This window comes from Tachypleus tridentatus, chromosome 9 (assembly GCF_004210375.1).
Source record: "Tachypleus tridentatus isolate NWPU-2018 chromosome 9, ASM421037v1, whole genome shotgun sequence".
Lineage (NCBI taxonomy): Eukaryota > Metazoa > Arthropoda > Merostomata > Xiphosura > Limulidae > Tachypleus > Tachypleus tridentatus.
In genome coordinates this window covers 58340355-58359794 of record NC_134833.1, presented here as the reverse complement: position 1 = coordinate 58359794, position 19440 = coordinate 58340355, and the positions used below count along the sequence as shown (strand labels likewise).

Here is a 19440-nt window from a genome sequence, read left to right as displayed (position 1 = left end):
ATCAGTTTTCCTTGTTTATTAACACTGGTATGTGGACTAGAAAATTTCCTCTGTAAAAGTGTTTATTTCTTCGTTTTACTACAAAGCTCTGACCACTTAGGAAGAATCGAATCCTTAATTTTAGCGTTGGAAGTCCGTGAACTTACCATTAAATCTCTTTAAGACATTTCAAGGAAAGTACATTTTCTTTGTGAAATTTTTAGCTCTCTACCGCACTTTTTTGTTCCTATCCGATACTGAACTTTAATATCTTTGTAATCCCCCACCAGTAGCACAGCGGAATATCTGCGGACTTAAAACGCTATAAACTGGGTTTCAATACCTGTGGTGTACAGATCACAGATAGCCCATTGTGTGGCTTAGTACTTCACTTCTAACAAACACACAAACAAAATAATATGTTTGTCTTGTGTGTGTGTGTCGTTATAGTGTTTTAAAAAGTCTGTTAAGCCGTTTTTAAATAGGTTTGATAAATTGTTCACGTTTACAAATTTAATAACAAGAAAAATTAAGTTATCTAAAATTAAGTCATCATCTACTCTTAAATATCAACAGAATATTTCCTTGTTTGTCTTCTCTGTGTGTGTTCTGCAAAACTGAGTTTGAAAGTTGATAACTAAGTATTAATAGAATATTTCCTCCGGAAAAAAAAACATTCAAAATATCTGTTTATGGATTATTATATCAAAATCGAGCTGTTTATCAACCATACGTATAGAAACTTGATCTCTGACATAATAAAACTGATGTGTACATTTTGAAAACAGCTGACAGTTTTAACGGAAATAAAGAATTATCCACACAAATAAAAAATGAACTGAGAATATGGTTTATCTACTATTTTTAAGTTATCTTAATGAGAGAATTAATCACTTTCAATTATTGGACAAAGTTCTTTTTCCTAGTTCGTTTGAATTTTTTTTTCAAACACATCTCAGCATCGTAGTAACTGCAGATCCGACTTTCGCCCCTCCTTGCTCTGTGCATTCCATCAGACGTCCCACCCTTGCGCCTTCCCCATACGGACAGAGATATTATGAACGTGAACATGATTTTGACCAATCAGCAGTAGTTTACGTGACAGTTTGACGCAGTACAGAATGTTGGTATTACTACTATTGAAGCCCTGAAATCTGGCATGTTGCCAACTTTACACCCAATCTTCAAGAAAAGGCTGAGATTACAGCAAAAGGAAAGAAAGAACAAAGATGGGTGACGCCTTAAATGCACGGGAGGAAGACGTGAACCTCATATGCAAGAATCATCAATACCATAAGATTATTTCTTAAAACCGTCTCTTCGTCAAAACCTGATGATGAATTCCACATCTTTTCACGTCCATTTTTACAACAAGCAAAATTCTGAATTGACTTTTAATGAATCGTTTAGCTTTACGCACGATTATCACCAACTCTAATTTCGCAGTAAAACATCGTATTAACAACAAAAACCAAGATTAATCTTTGCAAAGTACTTGGATTAGTAACACAACATAAAAAGCAGATTTGTTCCCAATTCATAAATTATCAATAATTGTTATTCGTTGCGCGGAATCAGAAATATTTTGTCTGTTTCTTTAAGAGCAAAGCCTACATTAGGTTATCTACTGCGTACACCGCGGGGAATCGAACTCTGGATTTAAGCGTCGTAAGTCCGAAGACTGTACCACAATAGAAGTTTATGAGAATGGCTGATGAAACATAATCTACTTTACTTAATTCGCACAAACATCTGAAAATTACTATCTGACATTAAACATTTGACCTTAGAAATATATATGCAAAAACGGCTCGTTTGGGTTGAGAAAATATTTTACACAGAGGGTCGAAACGTTGTTTGCTCTTCTATGTAAAATATTTTCTCAACGCAAACGAGCCGTTTTTGCATATATATTTCTCTACAAGTGGGTTTTCTCGACATCACTAATTTGATCTTAGAATAATTCAGTCACAGTAAAATTATTCACTTTCTTTGGATTGTTTATTTGTTTTTGAATTTCGCGCAAAGTTACAAGAGGTCTATCTATGCTAGCCGTCCTTAATTTAGCAGTGTAAGACTAGAGGAAAGGCAACTAGTCATCACCACCGACCACCAACTCCTGGGCTACTCTTTTACCAACGAATAGTGGGATTGACCGTCACAATTTTACGGCCCCACGGCTGAAAGGACAAGAATAGTTGTTGTGATGGGGATTCGAACCAACGACCCTCAGATTACGAGTAAAGCGCCCGCTAACCACCTGGCCATGCCGGGCCTAACAAGGAAAGCGACATCTTGAAAGAATTAAGTGTTTATTTTGGGGTTTTTGTTGTGTAGTTTTTCAAGCACTGCGCATCTAGAACACAAAGAGCTCAACTGACCGTTAATATTTTTTAAAGTAATAAATTACTTTATTTATTGAGGGGCAATGCGTCCTGCGACTTCCCACGTTTCTTCCCCATTTTATCTAATTTTTTTTTCACCTGATCTCTGTAATATGTGAACGATGAACTTTAACTTCTCAATTTTCTAATTATAGTCCAGATAAAGTATCAAACCATAGAAAACACTTAACGTCAATACAAACAAGGCGCTTGTTGGCTCGAGTATAACTCAGTGGCCTTCTAACACTAAAAAATCGGGTTTCCATACCGGAGATGGACAGAATAAAAACGGCTCATCGTATAGCTTTGTGTTTTACAATAAACAATGTCCCCCGCTGGTACAGCGGTACGTATACGGATTTACAACGCTAAAATCAGGGGTTCGATACTCTTCCATGAACTCAGCAGATAGCCCGAGGTGGCTTTGCTATAAGAAAACACACACACAACAAACGAACAGCACAAAGCCACAGACTTAGTGGATTACAAATAACTCACATTCAATAATATATGTCAATCAATCTTAATATCCTATATTATATACATAAAAATAATATAATAAAACATTAAATTGAACGAAGTCAGTTAACAGACTTCATAGATTAGGCACAAATTGATATTAAAAATAAAATGTCAAATAATCGTTTTTCCAGTTCAGTAATACATTCAATTTAAAATACAACACTTCTAGCCACAGTTTACGAATCCAATAATACAATACGTTTGAACAGAAATATTATAAATATATAATACGGCATTATCTCTGAGAATAAAAAACATTTGTAGGTAAAATCAGTTGTAAAGTAACAATATTGTATGGAAATTTAATAACTTAATAAAGGGGCAGTTGAAAGTTATATAGTTAAAATTTGTATTTATTTTCTATATGTTTACGACCCTTAATATTTTGTTTTTATGTATATATGTATAGATAGATATATCAAAGGTTTGTAAATTACTATAAGTGTTGTCTAGCTTTAAATGTCTTGTCGGTTGGAGAGTATAAAACAAAAATATAGATAAAGTTTTATTAGTCATTGTTTTTCAAGAATGACTTGTATGGACGCCTTCTACAGTGACTAATATTGGAAATTATGTAGAGAATTTCAGCAAAAAACAGATTCTTTTTAAACAAGCATGGACTCGAAATGTAGTTTGAGACAACATACTCATAAAGTAGGCTTACAGTACCCTGAAATATTGGCTTTTGTGATATTCAAGGAAGCTGTAGTTTGTCACGTTACACGTGATGAAACTTAAAGTTATATTACTTGCGTGGCTGGCGACATATAAAGTGTTGCTGCCCTAGTTTATAGGATAGCAGCTTTTTTTCTATCAAGCATATTCGAAGAGGGTCATAGCTGGAGCTAGTAAAGAGTGAAGTAAAAAAAAAAACATTATCACTACAGCGCGCATTTATTTCTTCCTTATGTATAAAATGCTGCTTAATATATTAATTTCCTATTCACTTATGCTGTGACGTCATTATGTGTGTTCTGTTATCGTATAAAATATTTAGTTGCATTCATGGTTAAAAATATTAACTTGATAATACTAATTTGTAGGAAAAACTTACTTTTGACTTCCAATCAAAATTATCCACAACTTTTATATATTTACAACTAGAGTAATATACATATATATATATATATACTGTATATAGAAAAATTAATTGTTCTTTCGGAATGTGAAATCTAAGCAAAAAACAAACTGATCAGTTCCATCCGTTTCATAACACGTAAAATAACATGTCATGCTTCATTGAAATTATACATTTTAATCTTTAAATATGAAATATGAAAGGAAAATAAGACAGGATAGCTTTTCTTAGGATAGACATGATTTAATATTATTTAAATTCTGCCTGAATCATGCGCACGTAAGCTGCGTCAACCCATTTCACGCAAATTAACGATATGACTTTAGCCTCACAATAAAATGTAACAATTTAATTTGTTTTTATGAATCAGGAGAACCGACCAAAACCAGTGCTTTATAATATTGTTTCATGACTGATCCTCTTTCACGTATGATATTGTTTCGTATGTGGCAACCTTTCAAATCTGAAATTGTTATTTCTCTTGCATAATGAAAACAGATAATTCTTAGGATCTATTGAAGTTACACCATCTATTGCATATCACTGTTGATGTGTTTAAGAAATGTCATCTATTTATGAAAAGTGATTAGTTTTTTTTTCTAACAAAGATTCAACATCCAGTGCTAACTAATAAAATTTCCAGTCGTTAAGTTTACTTTTTTGTAATATCCATCTAGTTGTAGAACTGTATTATATTTATGTATGTATTCATGTTATTGTTTGTTGATCACAAGAAACCCATTTGAAATAAAAATATATCTCAGAATGGCTGGTATGGGTATTAACACTTTTATTGATAAAGAGAGAACAACGTTTCAACCTTCCTAGGTCATCTTCAAGTTATTTTCTTAACCAGAAGATGACCTAGGAAAATCGACACGTTGTTCTCTCCTTGTCAATAAAAGTGTTAATACCCATACCAGCCATTCTGAGGTACATTAATATTATTGTTTGTTTTGATTTTAAAAAAGAAAATGGCGTTCAGACAAGTGACTGTTTGAAGTAAGTATTTTCAATGAATAGATTGGAAACAAATACATTAAAGTATTTATATCATAAATTCATCAAGAGAAGACAGAAATCACGTCATAATTGTAAGAGACATTGATTGATTCCAATGCAACGAAACGTTATTATTAGTGTAACAATTTCTGTAGAATTATAACTGAATTCAATTACATAACGACATGCCTTCTATTATTCACCACTGCCAAGAGAAAATCTACGAGATTATAACGAGATCAGTCGATCATTTGACCCTTCTCAACAATTCTCGTCAACAGTTATATCGAAAGTGAGCGATCATGATAATTGTCAAATTCACGTCACCATGGCATTAGGATCCTAATTTTGTATGTAAGATAATAGATGTAGTTTCGTTCAAAGTCTTCCGAGAGGTTTTAGCCTAAAATTACCAGAAATCTCTTAATCTGCACAAAACAAAGTACAAATAAAAATCACTTTTATCTGGAAACATAATTTTAATACAATCATCCCCAAACTTTTGACCAAAGTCAATACAGTTATCTTTTGTACTGTTTCTTTAACATAATAATCACTTTAAATTACTTTGCATACAAACATATGTATATTTATTTATTTATTTATTTATAGTGTTCCAACTAACATATGTTGTGGTGAAACATGCATATTTATAAACTTTGTTACAAAAGGTGAACGTTTATTGATTTATCTTTAACATGAAACACATAACTTCTCAGGAGAATTTACATAACAAATACAAACATTCTGGAGTTTTCCCACCTATGACATATCACTGTTGATGTCACTAAGCTATCGAAACTACATTAGATATTTTTTTGACTAGCACTCTTTCAGATCCAATATTCTTTTATGACTAACACTCTTTACACAACTAACATTGTTTCATGATTAACACTCTTTACACATCTAACATTGTTTCTTGACTAACACTCTTTACACAACTAACATTGTTTCATGATTAACACTCTTTACACATCTAACATTGTTTCATGACTAACACTCTTTCAGATCCAACATTGCTTCATGATTAATACTGTTTCACGTCTAATATTCCTTCATTACTAACACTCTTTCAAATCTTGCATTATTTTATGACTAACACTCTTTTCAGATCCATAATCCATCGATGAAAAAGTTTAAATTTTAATATCACTTAATTTTAAAAAGATGTTTGTCATCTTGAATTATAATAAGAAAACTCATAACATTGTCTCGGAAGGCTTAGCGTTAAACTTAGGGTAATGTAAATCCATGTTAAATATTCTTTATAAGTACTTTTCTAACTTGGTGTACATTCATATCCCTCACTACCGTATCTACTACTATATTTTTTCTTTATTCAAATAATATCTGTGAAATTTAAATTTTCCTTTACCGACAAGAACTAAATACTATTAAGAATTCTCAGACTTTCAGTGTTTTTCAGAACAAAATTACTTCGTGCCTAAATAACTAAGTTACGTATGTCTGCACTTCAAAGAAAGAGAAATAAATAGAATAGAGATAGCTGCAAATCATCATAAAACACACTACAGGAAGAAATCTTCCATATTCATTTACTGGTAGAAAATCATGTTTCGTGAGACTTACCGAAATATTATTCACTGTTCATGGACTTATATATGATCCACATGCTCGTTTAGCATAAGGTAGACTTAAGATGTAAACATTACAATATATTATATTATAAAAAAATTATCATAACTACATAGCGTTTTATTTTTGCCTAACGTTTCGTTTGTGTAACGACATTATATTTGTAAGTCCTGAATCTAATGATAGTTTCTATGGTGATATAACACGTTTAAAGTATTCATTTCCAACCTTAAAACACTACAAAAAGGACAAAAAGGTAATTAAGAAATAGTAAAGCATATGAAATGTAAATGTATGTTTTACTACTAACAAACGCATACATATATACATGTGTGTCTGTACTCATATATATGCCAAAATCCATAAAAATTACTATTGTGTTTCGAAGAAACGTGCTTAGTTGAATATTTTTCTTGGTTACGTCGTAACAGAGGGAGAATATGTTAAGCAGCATCAGTAGTATATAGTATCCATGGCAACAGTATTAAGTAATTATGGAATCCATGGCAACTTCCCTTTGTTTAGAGTCGTACATATAAATACGTATGGTATTGCATAAATATTAATATAACCTACAGATATGCTTGTTTATGTAATTTCTTTACAGTAAGCACTTTTTAAGCATTACATAGTTATTAACATTAATAGCACGATTAAGTTATTTATTAACAACGACCGTATTTCCTGAACCTCACCAGCCAAAACCTTATTGAATTTAAATGCGCCACATTTCTATGTTGCAATAATACGTTGTACCTGACTAAGTTATACGTCACTTTATTCTTAAAAAAATGTATAGTCTAAGCAGATAATCATTTCAGGTTAATTCGTTCGTGGTTTGGTTTGATGTAGATATATTTTTGTATTCCGATATAAGCATTTTTATCCGATCCTTTGTAGTTTAATATTGTTTAATCGCAAATCTGCATACCAGCTGTCTATGATGTGCCCACCACAAGTATCAGACCCTGATACCAATAAGCCATTAGACGTTTTGCTGAGCCACCTAGTAATTTGACAATTATCACTTTAACAATCCAAGTGGCACTCAACCCGTCATCCGAGGGTTGCGAATTCGAATCCCCATCACATCAAACATGCTCGCCCACTCAGCCGTGAAGGCGTTATACTGCGATGGTCAATCCCACTATTCGTTAGTAAAAGAGTAGCTCAAAAGTTGGCGGTGGGTGGTGATGACTAACTCCTTTCCCTCTAGTCTTACACTGCTAAATTAGTGACGGCTAGCGCAGATAGTTCTCATATAATTTTGCGCGAAATTCAAAAAAAAAATCAATTCAAATAAGTCAATGAACTATAAACACTTTAGCAAATATTCTGTAAATTGCTGTAAACATTGCTCCGATTAAGAAGCTATCGCTAGAAAAAATAATGCAGTAACTATTAAATATAATATGTGTTTACTGTCAATATATTAGTCATTAACACATTGCATCTCAATTTGAACATTAACGTTTTCCTCTCTTGAACGTAAAGTTTTTCGTTTATTTATATATTTCATTTTGACAGGAGATTGTTCCCTGTAACATGGTCCAGTATTACGTTTAATTTGCTTAGAATAAGACTGTTCAAGTGAACCTAATAAACATAGATGGATAAACATTTCTGGTTATTTTATCCAAAATCTTTCAACATTCAGATCATTTTGACTTTATACAGACGTCTGTAAGATAGTGTATTTTATACTTCAGTTCACAGAATCAAAGTACAACCGTACAAAGTATCAACCGGTAAATAAACAAACTGTGAATAAATCTCCTGTTTAGTAATCACACAGTGATGTAATAATTAAACTTTTGTAAGTAAAAGCCTTACTTAAAAACACGTAGAAATGCTTCTTTTAGACTGATAAATATATTTTTTTGCAGATGAACCAGTTAACAACACACGTATAGCTGAAAACTGTCGCTAAACACGAACTGTATTGAATCAATTAACAACACACGTGTGGCAGAAAACTTTCGATAAACACAAAATATAGTGGATCAATTAACAACACATTTATAACTGAAAACTGTCGCTAAACACGAACTGTAATGGGTGTCTAAAATCGAGTAAATGGTTACACTCATTATTTACATATGTTTTTTATTACAGTGGTTCTGAGATTTTCAAGTACAAACATAGCTCCATTACCTCTTGACTGATTTTAGACTTAGGAAGTCAAAACTTTTCGATTGCTATATTTAACCACGCCCAAGGTCTCATAGATTAATTTACTCTATTAATTCCTAAATGAATGTCAATTTGAGGGTAAGCTTCTGGAGATCCTGATGGGTAATAAACTCTAAACAGGTACACGCGTACCCCACGCTTGGTATTACTGGCGTTCAAAAATATAGCTAATAATAAGTGGGGAAAAGGTCTCACAGATGTATTTACTCTAATTCTGCGCGGCTATTGAGGATTCCCTCTCGTTATTATTAATTGCATTTAAAAGTGCAGTCACGTAAGCCTAATTAATAATTAATTATTATTGTTGTTGCACTTTTTGACTTCGCCTAATTTAATTTATTTTCCATTAAGAGGCTAGTTAAATAAAGCGCGACAAACGAATTATTGAATTAATGTTTTTGATAAACGTCGGATATTTATTTAATATGACTATTCTGAATACAGCTTTATGCCTGAAATTCTATAAAGGTACAACAAGTTTATTAAAAATCATGAAACATAAAGATAATACATCTTCTGTTTGTTTGTTTCTATCTATTTTAGGGTAATAGATCGCCTCGTGGATTACTTTAAAGTGTAATTGACGTTATGCATTTCAATCGATGTGTTTGTTTTATAACAATTTGCTGTGATTCTCTGTACAGTAACATCGGCTACAGAGGGTAAACGTGCATGGCTTCTATGTTCTCGTCGTGGGAAACCGATGTATAATTCACCCGGGAACTCCCCCGCCACCACCGATAACTGTCTGCAACTGTCACGTTCCCACGGCCAGGGGATGTCACGCACACTCGCTCGTGTTGGCCGTTGTGTAATAGCAGACAACCGGGGAAGATCTTCCACGAACAACTCTGTGTATGGGAGACTTTATAATCTCAATCCTTTGTAAATCGTTTTACGTAACGTCTGATCACTGACAACTGAAGTACAAATTAGATTATTTTCAAATATCTATGTAATAGCACAATTCTCAATTACCTATGTATAATCGATTTTTGTATTCCTTCTAAAATTTTGACGAAACGACCCTTTGACCCTTGAGTAAATATTTTTTAAAAGAGTCATGAGAGAGCCCCAAAACTGGGGCCTAAGAAATATCTGGAGTCTCAAGATTAATATCACATTAAGGAGATATTTAAAAGAAAAATATAAATTCAAAGTTTTTATCTAACTTTTACATTTTGGGTATTCAAATTAGAATAAAGGGATTTTGTAAAATCTCAGGACTGGATCCTCAGATTGATCCAATGGACCGTCGAATAGCATCAATTGTTTTCAGAACTTCAATCTTATTGCCACTAATGGATAAGCAGACGGTTTATTTTCAATTGCGCGCAAAGCTACTCAAGAGCTGTCTGCGCTAGCCGTCCCTAATTTAGAAGTGTAAGACTAGAGGGAAGGCAGCTAGTCATCACCACCCACTGCCAACTCTTGGGCTACTCTTTTACCAACGAATAAGGGGATTGACCGTCACATTATAACGCCCCACGGCTGAATAGGCGAGCATGTTTGGTGCGACCGGGATTTGAACCCGCTACCCTCGATTACGAGTCGAATGCCTTAACACGCTTGACCATGCCGGGCCGATAATCAGAGGGAGTTGGAACGTTTATAGAGTTCATCATATGAATTTATTGAAAAACCGTCAAGGCAAGGGGTGCAAAATTGTTTTGGTAGTTGTACTTTCCAGTAAATATATATGGATATCCCATTAGTTGTGTGTTACGAGGAAACAGTTGTTACAGTTAGGTAACTTTTTGATGTGTGTGCGTTTGTCAGTTTTTTTATAAAATCATGTATAAGGAAAACTTGGTAACGTAAAACTAACAGTAAAACTAGAAGTGTCCGTTTATAAAACTTTCGAACAGGTGAAATAAGAATTTTATTAGTTGAATAGGTTAGACAATGTTAATATGAACTATATTGAAACGCCACCGGATCGTTCCCTAAAAACTTCGTAACGTAAAACTAACAGTAAAACTAGAAGTGTCCGTTTATAAAACTTTCGAACAAATGAAATAAAAATTTTATTAGTTGAATAGGTTAGACAATGTTAATATGAACTATATTGAAACGCCACCGGATCGTTCCCTAAAAACTTCTAACTTGTTACTACTTTAAACACTCAAATATATTCTTAAACATTTTATAAACAAGAAACAACTGGTATGAGGAGAAGTTTGAAAAGGTGTTATTATAACAAATGTGCAGCTAAGTTTTAACTGGTTTGTTTTCTTGTTGAATATCGCCCAAAGCTACTCGAAGTCTATCTACACTAGTCGTCCTTAATTTAAAAGTGTAGATTAGAGTAAAGAGGCCATTTTGTTTTCTTGTTGAATGTCGCCCAAAGCTACTCGAAGTCTATCTACACTAGCCGTCCCTAATTAAAAAGTGTAAACTAGAGTAAAGAGGCTAGTCAACTCTTTACGTTATTGTGATAATCTTGATGAACGATTATTGAGATTGACCGTCACATTATAAAGTCCCCTACTACTGAAAGGGGAAGCATATTATTCGGTGACGGAGTTTGAACCCATGACCCTGAGATTAAGAGTCGAGCACCTCAATCACAAGGCCTTGCTATGCCTAGGCCATATAAGACCTCGCCAAACCACCATCAAAGTAATTTATTATAACCGAAAAATACTTTTAAAACACATCCATTTCTTATAGCAGTTTATAAATATGGTTACTAGACACTGTAATTATGTACAAAGTAATACGGAAAGTAGCAACAATAGTTTTACTGATGCCAGAGCAAACGGATGGATTGGAAGTGACTTTTCTATTCACTTGTTTGTTTGGAGTTAAGCACAAAGCTACACATGTATTCTTTCCATCACAGGTATCGAAACCTGTATTCTAGCGTTTTAAGTTCGAAGATTTACCACTGTGCCACTGAGGGGATTTTCTTAGTACATTATAATTTTTTTCAGAAAAAAAAAAAAACAAGATACCCAGAAATGTATTTTGGTTACCGTTAAATCTAACTCTCAATCGTGCTTATTTTAGCCTGAATTCATTATATTTCCTAATTATGTAAATAATGAAACCTGGCCGAATTAACAAGGGGCTTGGCGGTGTAAGAAAGGTGACATAGCTCTGTTTCTCAGGAAACTGCTTCTATCGGAAACCAGCAATGTCTCCCCTCGAATGGGGCCTACAGATTCATAAACATGCCCGTGCCATCCAATGTAACCGTGAGCCAAATAGACCCGCTTTCTCTTGAATGTTCTCAAACAAATCATGGTAACCTGGTAAACAGGAGTATAATGGCATTTATTTCAGCGATCTCTCTAATTTACTAGCTTTGAAAATCGAGCGTAAGTAAGAACTTAATAACGGTCAAAGTTTATATATCTTAAATGGTCTTTATTAATATTAAGATAAAATCTAACTATTAGGGTATACAAATAAAATGTTGGTAAATTGTAACCGTATTATGTAGTCCATAAAATTAATGTGCCTGAATAAAAAAAAAAACGACTTTTGAATAATTGTTTAACAGCATGTGAAATATCTCACACTTGTACGTTTTTCATGTTTTTTTTAATTTTATTCAAAGATATTCAAATATCTGCACTAGCCGTTCCTAATTTTGAAGTGATAAACTATAGGTAAGGCAGCTAGTCAACACCATCAAGCTCTGACTCTTGAGCTTCTCTTTTGACTAATGAATAATTCTATCGATTTTACTGAAAAGGCAACACATTTATATGCATAATTTATAAATCCACATTAAATATTTCTATATAGTCTTATAATATATGATATATACAGTTATACTTTCAAAATGAGCATCAAGCATGAGTTTGATCGTAACTTGCTAGAATGTGGAACCAGCACTTCTCTGGCTGCACTAAGATATTCAACGACTTGAAGTAAAATTTGATTCGGCTCTCTTTTTTTGAATCAGTTCACAATTTGGTCATTTTGATCATTTTTACTCGTTACTGCACTTTCGTGTGTAAGAAATACTTCTGGCCTTTTCTGATCATTTCACTCACTTCACTTTAATGTGTAAAAACACTACTTGTCTTTTTTTATCATTTTCAGTCGTCACTGCACTTTGATGTGTAAGAAACACATCTGGCCTTTCTTCTGACAATTTGTCAGACACTTACGGCTCATGATAACAATTTGTTTATTTATTATTGTTAATCGTAAGTCTACGCAAGGGGTTATCTGTGTCGTGCTAAGTACGGCTATCGAAACTCGGGTTTTAGTGTTATAAGCCTTTGGAATTGCTGCTGAACAGGGAGGGAGTGAGAACATTTAGATAACAAAAGACGTTTAAGAAAAATGTCGCATACGAACAGAGAAGATTCAACAACCTGTTTCATAAAACCTTTAGTCTCGAACACTCAAGTTTTACGATGTGTGGAAAGCAGCAGTTGTTTCAGGTTTATTACCATTCCGTATGAAATATACGGCTTTTAAGTGTAACAGGAGTGAAAAATAATATACCAGAAAGTATCGTGAGTGTACAATACGCAAGTTAAATCTATTTGGCTGTTGTTGGATTAAATGTTGACTGGAAGGTCTATTAAGAAGTAATGGTTTATTTTCTGTGATTTTAACTTACTCTAAGCCTAACCGGAAACCATTGTTGAATGTTGCTTCCTGCAAATCGAACGGATGTTTATGCAGTCTTATTACAGGACTGGTTCCTCTATAAACAACAGTAAAATAACCGTAAATTCAGCACTTTTATTCATTCTGTTGTAATATCAATTATCATTTCAGGCCCTAGACAAACAAAACTGTATGTTTTATAATGCTGTAGCTGAGTCAAAATGTTATACACACTGTCTTCTAGCGGCTCAGCAATAAGTGTGAATCTATCGATACCTGAGATAACTTTATGTTTAACAATAAAGAAGTTTATTTGTTTTTAGAATTTCGCGCGAAACTACACAAGGGCTATATGCGCTAGCCGTCCATAATTTAGTGTAAAACTAGAGGGAAGGCAGCTGGTCATCACCACTCACTAGCAACTTTTGAACTACTCTTTTAACAACGAATAGTGGAACTGACCATAGCATTATAACACCCTCACGGCTGAAAAAGCGAGCATGTTTGGTGTAACGAAGATTCGAACCAGTGACCCTCAGATTGCAAGTCTAGCGCCCTAATCACTCCACCAAAATCAATTTTATTGGCTGCTTTGTAATTTAGTAAATTACTGCTTTATAAAATGGCTGAAATGTTTTTAATGACTTAACAATATTTTATAATAGAAACAAAATATGCATCGTGTTTTTCAATAACAAAATATATCAAATTGCTATACAGACTTCTACTGTGCGTCTGTAATTTGTTAAACAAATTTCTAGCCATATTATTATTATTATTGAAATGAACAATACAGGGTAAAACACCTGTTGCTCTAACTTTTAACCTATAAACTAAAACTCAAACTTTTGTCAAAACACAGTTCTAAAAGTGTAAGTGTTCAGCAAACAAACATCGGTCATTCTGTACTACACCTTACTCAGGGGTGTCGATTTTGTACAGTGCCAATTTTGGCAGCTCTATCATGCACAATTACTATCGAATAACTGAGTGTCATAAGCATTTCTTGAATATATCGAATACGCATACTTCAAGAGGAGTTCTAAACAATCAGGCGAATTACTTAAGACACTGGACTAGAATACACCTGGAAATTCTGGGGAGATATTTCTTCTCACATTCAAAAGGTGGTAACATTATGTGGCTGGTGAGATTCAATCCCACCATCAAAACATTAGATTTTTAGTATATGCGACATAAGCGCTTATAAGGTATGTTTCGCCTTATTACTTAGTGTTGTGCAGTAGTGAAGGTATTACAGGGGCACGTTGTAATATAATTTGCTAGAGGTATTTAGTGAATAGCCGAAACCTTTAATAAATAATAAAACCATTCGAGTTAAAAGGCTGTATGCATTTTTCAACGAAAGATATTAAAGAATGGCATGATATTGTACTCAAACTTCTTGTTTGCTATCGTGCGACGTAGTTGATACCGTATAGTCAAAAAGTATCGTCTCTTTCATAGTATTTGAGATGAAATAATCTCTGTTAGTTTTACATTGAAAGATTCGGGATATAACTTCAAAGACTCAACATAGATTTAAGTTGCAAACAAGTTAGACAGAGAAAATAAATGTTTATTCGGCTTGGCTTAGATTGTCGCTAGAGAAGTGTCAAATACGAGAAGAACTGTCTTAAACAAGCGATATTACATGCATAGTGTGTTTTAAATCACGTACTGGCTGCTACCATCTCAAAAACAGTATCAGATTGCTAGTATAGATGTGTGTGTGTGGTGCGTTTTAACCTAATACGTTCAGTTCCTTATCTGTAGAAATAAACTGAACAATTCTATTCTAGTCTCGTACAAAACATGAAACGTTTGAAAAAACCACCTAGTTTTTGTGTCTATAAAATAAGCGCTTGTGAGGTATGCTTCATCGTAGTACTTAACGCTCTGCGGTGCAGCACGTTTTACAGGAACAAGCTGTAATACAATTTGCTAGTGAGATGTGAATTAAGTTACGGGTTTTGATTAAAAATAATAAAAATAAACTCACTGTTCAAGTAAGTCATGTGATTTAATTAAAATACATCAGTTATTTGAGCTATATACGTTTTCCACATTGAACTGAATTTCTCATCATACGACATGACTTTAAAAACTTGAAACTTCCTTTGTACACTAGTTTAACTTTCTCCTCGTAGTAAGGTAATAATTGAGAATCAGATGTGTCTTTATTCCAACACAAACATTCCCTACGACTCAACTCAAAATAGTTTGCAGCACGTACTACGTGCACTTCTAATTGGTCGTTAGATGTCAAACAAAACTAATATATGGTCAGCACAAACATTACATCGCTTAATAAAGTAATGCATGTTTTTTGGTTTTTTTTCATTTTTGATGACTGTATATATAATAAGCTTCATCGTTCCGATGGAACAAATAACTACCACACGAACAAAACAAATAACTACCACACGAACAAAACTAAATTCGAAACGTACTACTAACACAGCTTTTGGAAACTCAGAAATATATGTTGGTAAAGAAATTGGAAAATACTGAAATATCCTCGTCCTCTGAGTTTTAACTTTAAATTATACACTGTTAAATAAAGTAAATTATCCTGTACGGTATATACGCAAATCGTGAATTATGCTATTTACGGCTGCTTATTACTTCTTATGAATAAACACCCAGTACTGAAACGGTTAAATATAAAACTGTTTCCTTTTGTTTTTCTGCAGAAAATACAAAAGCACCATTTACAAGATTGAAAAGATGTTTCTCAGACCGTGATTAAAAATATGAGTAGAGTAGAACTGTTGTCTAATATAACTTCACAGTTGTCTGTAATTACTATTATGATGTATCATTCGTACTTTCTCGAAGTAGTAACTGTCAAAAATCAGGTAATGCTTCAAGTTTCACGTGAAGTAAGAAATAAACTTCAAATGTTACAATATTAGTTTTAAAAATAACTGCTCTAGTGAGATACGTTTAACTGGTTGTTATAAACATTTTCAGACCTTATAAAATGTAGTTCACATTACAACAATATCACTTACCCTGGGCCATTCTGTCCTTGTCCAAAAATCGCTCCTTTCATCTGTCCAACAGTTCCCATGGGCATAGTGATTACTCTGCGCTTGATTCTAACACTACGTTTAGATTATTTTTATAGTAAAGAAATTTCAAACCATCAAAACAATAAAATATCACTTCTGGCTTCCAGAATACGTCTCAGTGTCTGTAGCAGGATTTGGTTCTTTGAGCTCAGTATCACCAGAGGCTGGTGTACATCACCCGACTGTGGTCGTGGCTCTTTTCGGAGTCTCACTGCACGCGCTGGCTGCTACGTTCGCTTCACGTGGATTAGAAGACACAATGTTTCTCGTGTGGGCGGTGCTCAATGAGAGCATTCTTGTCGTGATTTGTGGTCTTCTGAGCTCTAACATAATCGTATTTGCCTATCTGAAAGTCATGTTAGGTTAGTAATGATGTTCATGAATATCAAGCAATTGTAACAACATCTTCACCATCTGACAACAAATAATATGTAAGTTACAGAGGGCGCTTAACAGTCTTGGTGAAACAGCAGGCTCATATACTGAATAAATAAAAAAGGGGCAGCATTCTATGTGCTCTGAGCTTGTGTTGTCCAGAATACAAAAGGTTAGCCATGTCTCAGGGGATCACCGCCTTATTGTCTTATATGTAACTTGTTGCTAGGCGACATGTCAGGCTTGTGGGATGTTGGCCTGAGTCATGTACATTTGATATAGTTAGCAGCAGAAGATGTTCAACCCGGGCATTTACGTCATTGTTTCGATCTATTAGACTAAACAAGCTCAATAATATGTTTAATAATATGGAAAAGAAGTTAAACAAATTAAGCTGTTAAACCAGACCGTAAAATGGTTAATCCATAGGGAAATAATGTTTGAATAAAAGGGAAAAAACGTTAACTCATACAATGTTTCTGAACTGACCTAAGAACGTTTAATAACGACAGGTTTAAACAGTATGATAAGAGTTTAAACAGGATAATAAAGACAACCCATCAGGTAATGTTTCAACAAGATATTCGACATTTAATAAGGACGTGTTTAAACAGTATGATAAGAGTTTAAACAGGATAATAAAGATAACTCATCAGACAACACTTCAACACAGGTATACAACATTTAATAAGGTGATATTTTTATGATTTTTAAAAGAATATTAATAAAACATTTTAAAATATTTATTTAAGTTTCATCAGTGAAGAAAAACTTTGTAAGATTCTTAATATTTATGTTATTGTCGATTAGTAAGTATAAGTAAACCACACTTCTTTAATTACTTTTTACATCTATAAAAGCTAATAAAAACTCTTAGAAAGACTCATAGACAATTAACTTTAAAACTGTAGTTAGTTATATTAATTTTCTCTTTCGATTCCATCTGCTTTTACTAATATTTATTTAATGTTAAGTCCCAGGCGTATTCTACGAAACCAAAAATCTTGAGCTTATGCACAACATGTGAACTTATAATGGTGTCTGCTTTCGGTCAATCTGTATTACTTCTGTTTCTCTGAAGTTCACGATGCGTCTATTTAACCTTTCGTCAATCAGCAGTGACGTGATAGTAAGTGAAGATAGCTCAGAAACCTTTAACTTTCATTAACTTTGTGAATGTTTCACGAACCGAAACATTCCTCTAAATGTCGTGTAAGATGATAGCGTTTTCCCTCTATGTGTTATATTTTATCTTCTAAGATTTATTTGGGAGAGGAAAATATACTTATATACCTTTGGTTGTCATGCTTTTTATTCACATACCACGTGATGAATACCAATAAAAAAAGCATTGCATCTTAGATTTCGCAACAAAGTAAGCTGAAAAACAGTAAGAAATGTTGCAGAGATTAACAGAAACAAGATTATCTGAAGCGTTTTGCCAACCAACGTGACAATCATATGATTTGGAAAGCGCAGCCAAAATGTGCCAAGTATTGTTATACGTGTCAAAACACAAGCAAATAAAATATATTCGAATAATGGTGAAATGTACAATCTTTAGATTTCAGTCAGAAACCTACAATTCTTTACATTTTGTGTGTTTGTTTGCCCAGGCACGATAAGATACGTTTTCACACTGAACTCAAACTTAACCAGACATTTTATGTTTCTGGCCCCATCGGACTTCAGAGGCTTTCAAGCTTTCAAAACTTTCAAGCTAACAAAACTAAACTTGCCACATATGCTCATGGACCATGAGCGAGTACGAACCTTCTTTAGGATAGCTACTGAATCATTTAGGAACAATGGAATATCTTGACTGGTACATTAAGACCTTTACGAATTATGGAATGGCTTTTGAGCTCCGTAGCATAACCTGAGAATGTTATGCTATTGTTCTAGAAGTTACAAACGTGTATTGTAATAACTATACACTTCTCAAAATTTTCCAAATCATGTGGCATAAGATACTTCGACAGAGAGCAGCAAATAATTCGATTGCTTAATCTTTCTTAGTACAAATAATACAAGCAGCTATACAGAAGTATGCTAGTAAAATAATACAAGCAGCTATACAGAAGTAAAATTCATATATGAATATAATTGTAGATATCACCAAAATAAATGTTTTTTTTCTACCAAAGATCTATTGGTTATAAAGTGCTTGAGTACTATATGTAGATATGTAATGTTACACAGTCTTTTATCTTTAGAAATAACTTCCAGAGTTTAAAGAAAGTTTATTTAAAAAGAGTCAAAATATTGGGATATCTTAATCATGCAGATACGTTGTTCTATTAATAAAAACGTCCCTCGCTGGTACAGCGATAAGTCTACGGATTTACAACGCTAAAATCATGGGTTCGATTGCCCTGGGTGGACTCAGCAGATAGCCCGATGTGGCTTTGCTATAAGAAGAAAAAAAAACACACGCGCACAATAAATAAACAAATAAAATACATATAAAGTATAACTTCAAGTAGCTAGTGAGGTGCAACCGCAAACTGCTCCTTACTCTTATAACATATTTACTATGCAAAATATTCGAGGATTTATAATTTCCAAGACTGAAACACTCTTGTACTTAATGGATTTGTAAGATAAACAAAAAATATGGATGAACATTGGGTGTGAGAACCATCCACCAAAGAAA

General features: G+C 33.5%; 1 protein-coding gene across 2 annotated transcripts in view; it reads right to left on the bottom strand.

Annotated features, from left to right (window-relative positions):
• LOC143225293 (vesicular glutamate transporter 3-like) overlaps positions 1 to 16856 on the bottom strand; it is a 141170-nt gene extending 124314 nt beyond the window's left edge. The window contains exon 1 of one of the 2 annotated variants that reach the window (XM_076454437.1): positions 16350 to 16856. In XM_076454437.1, the coding sequence (XP_076310552.1) occupies positions 16350 to 16414 (65 nt within the window). In that variant the 5' untranslated portion in view covers positions 16415 to 16856. The remainder of the gene's footprint in view (positions 1 to 16349) is intronic. The other variant, XM_076454435.1, reaches the window with a different exon arrangement.
• Positions 16857 to 19440: the final 2584 nt, after the last annotated feature.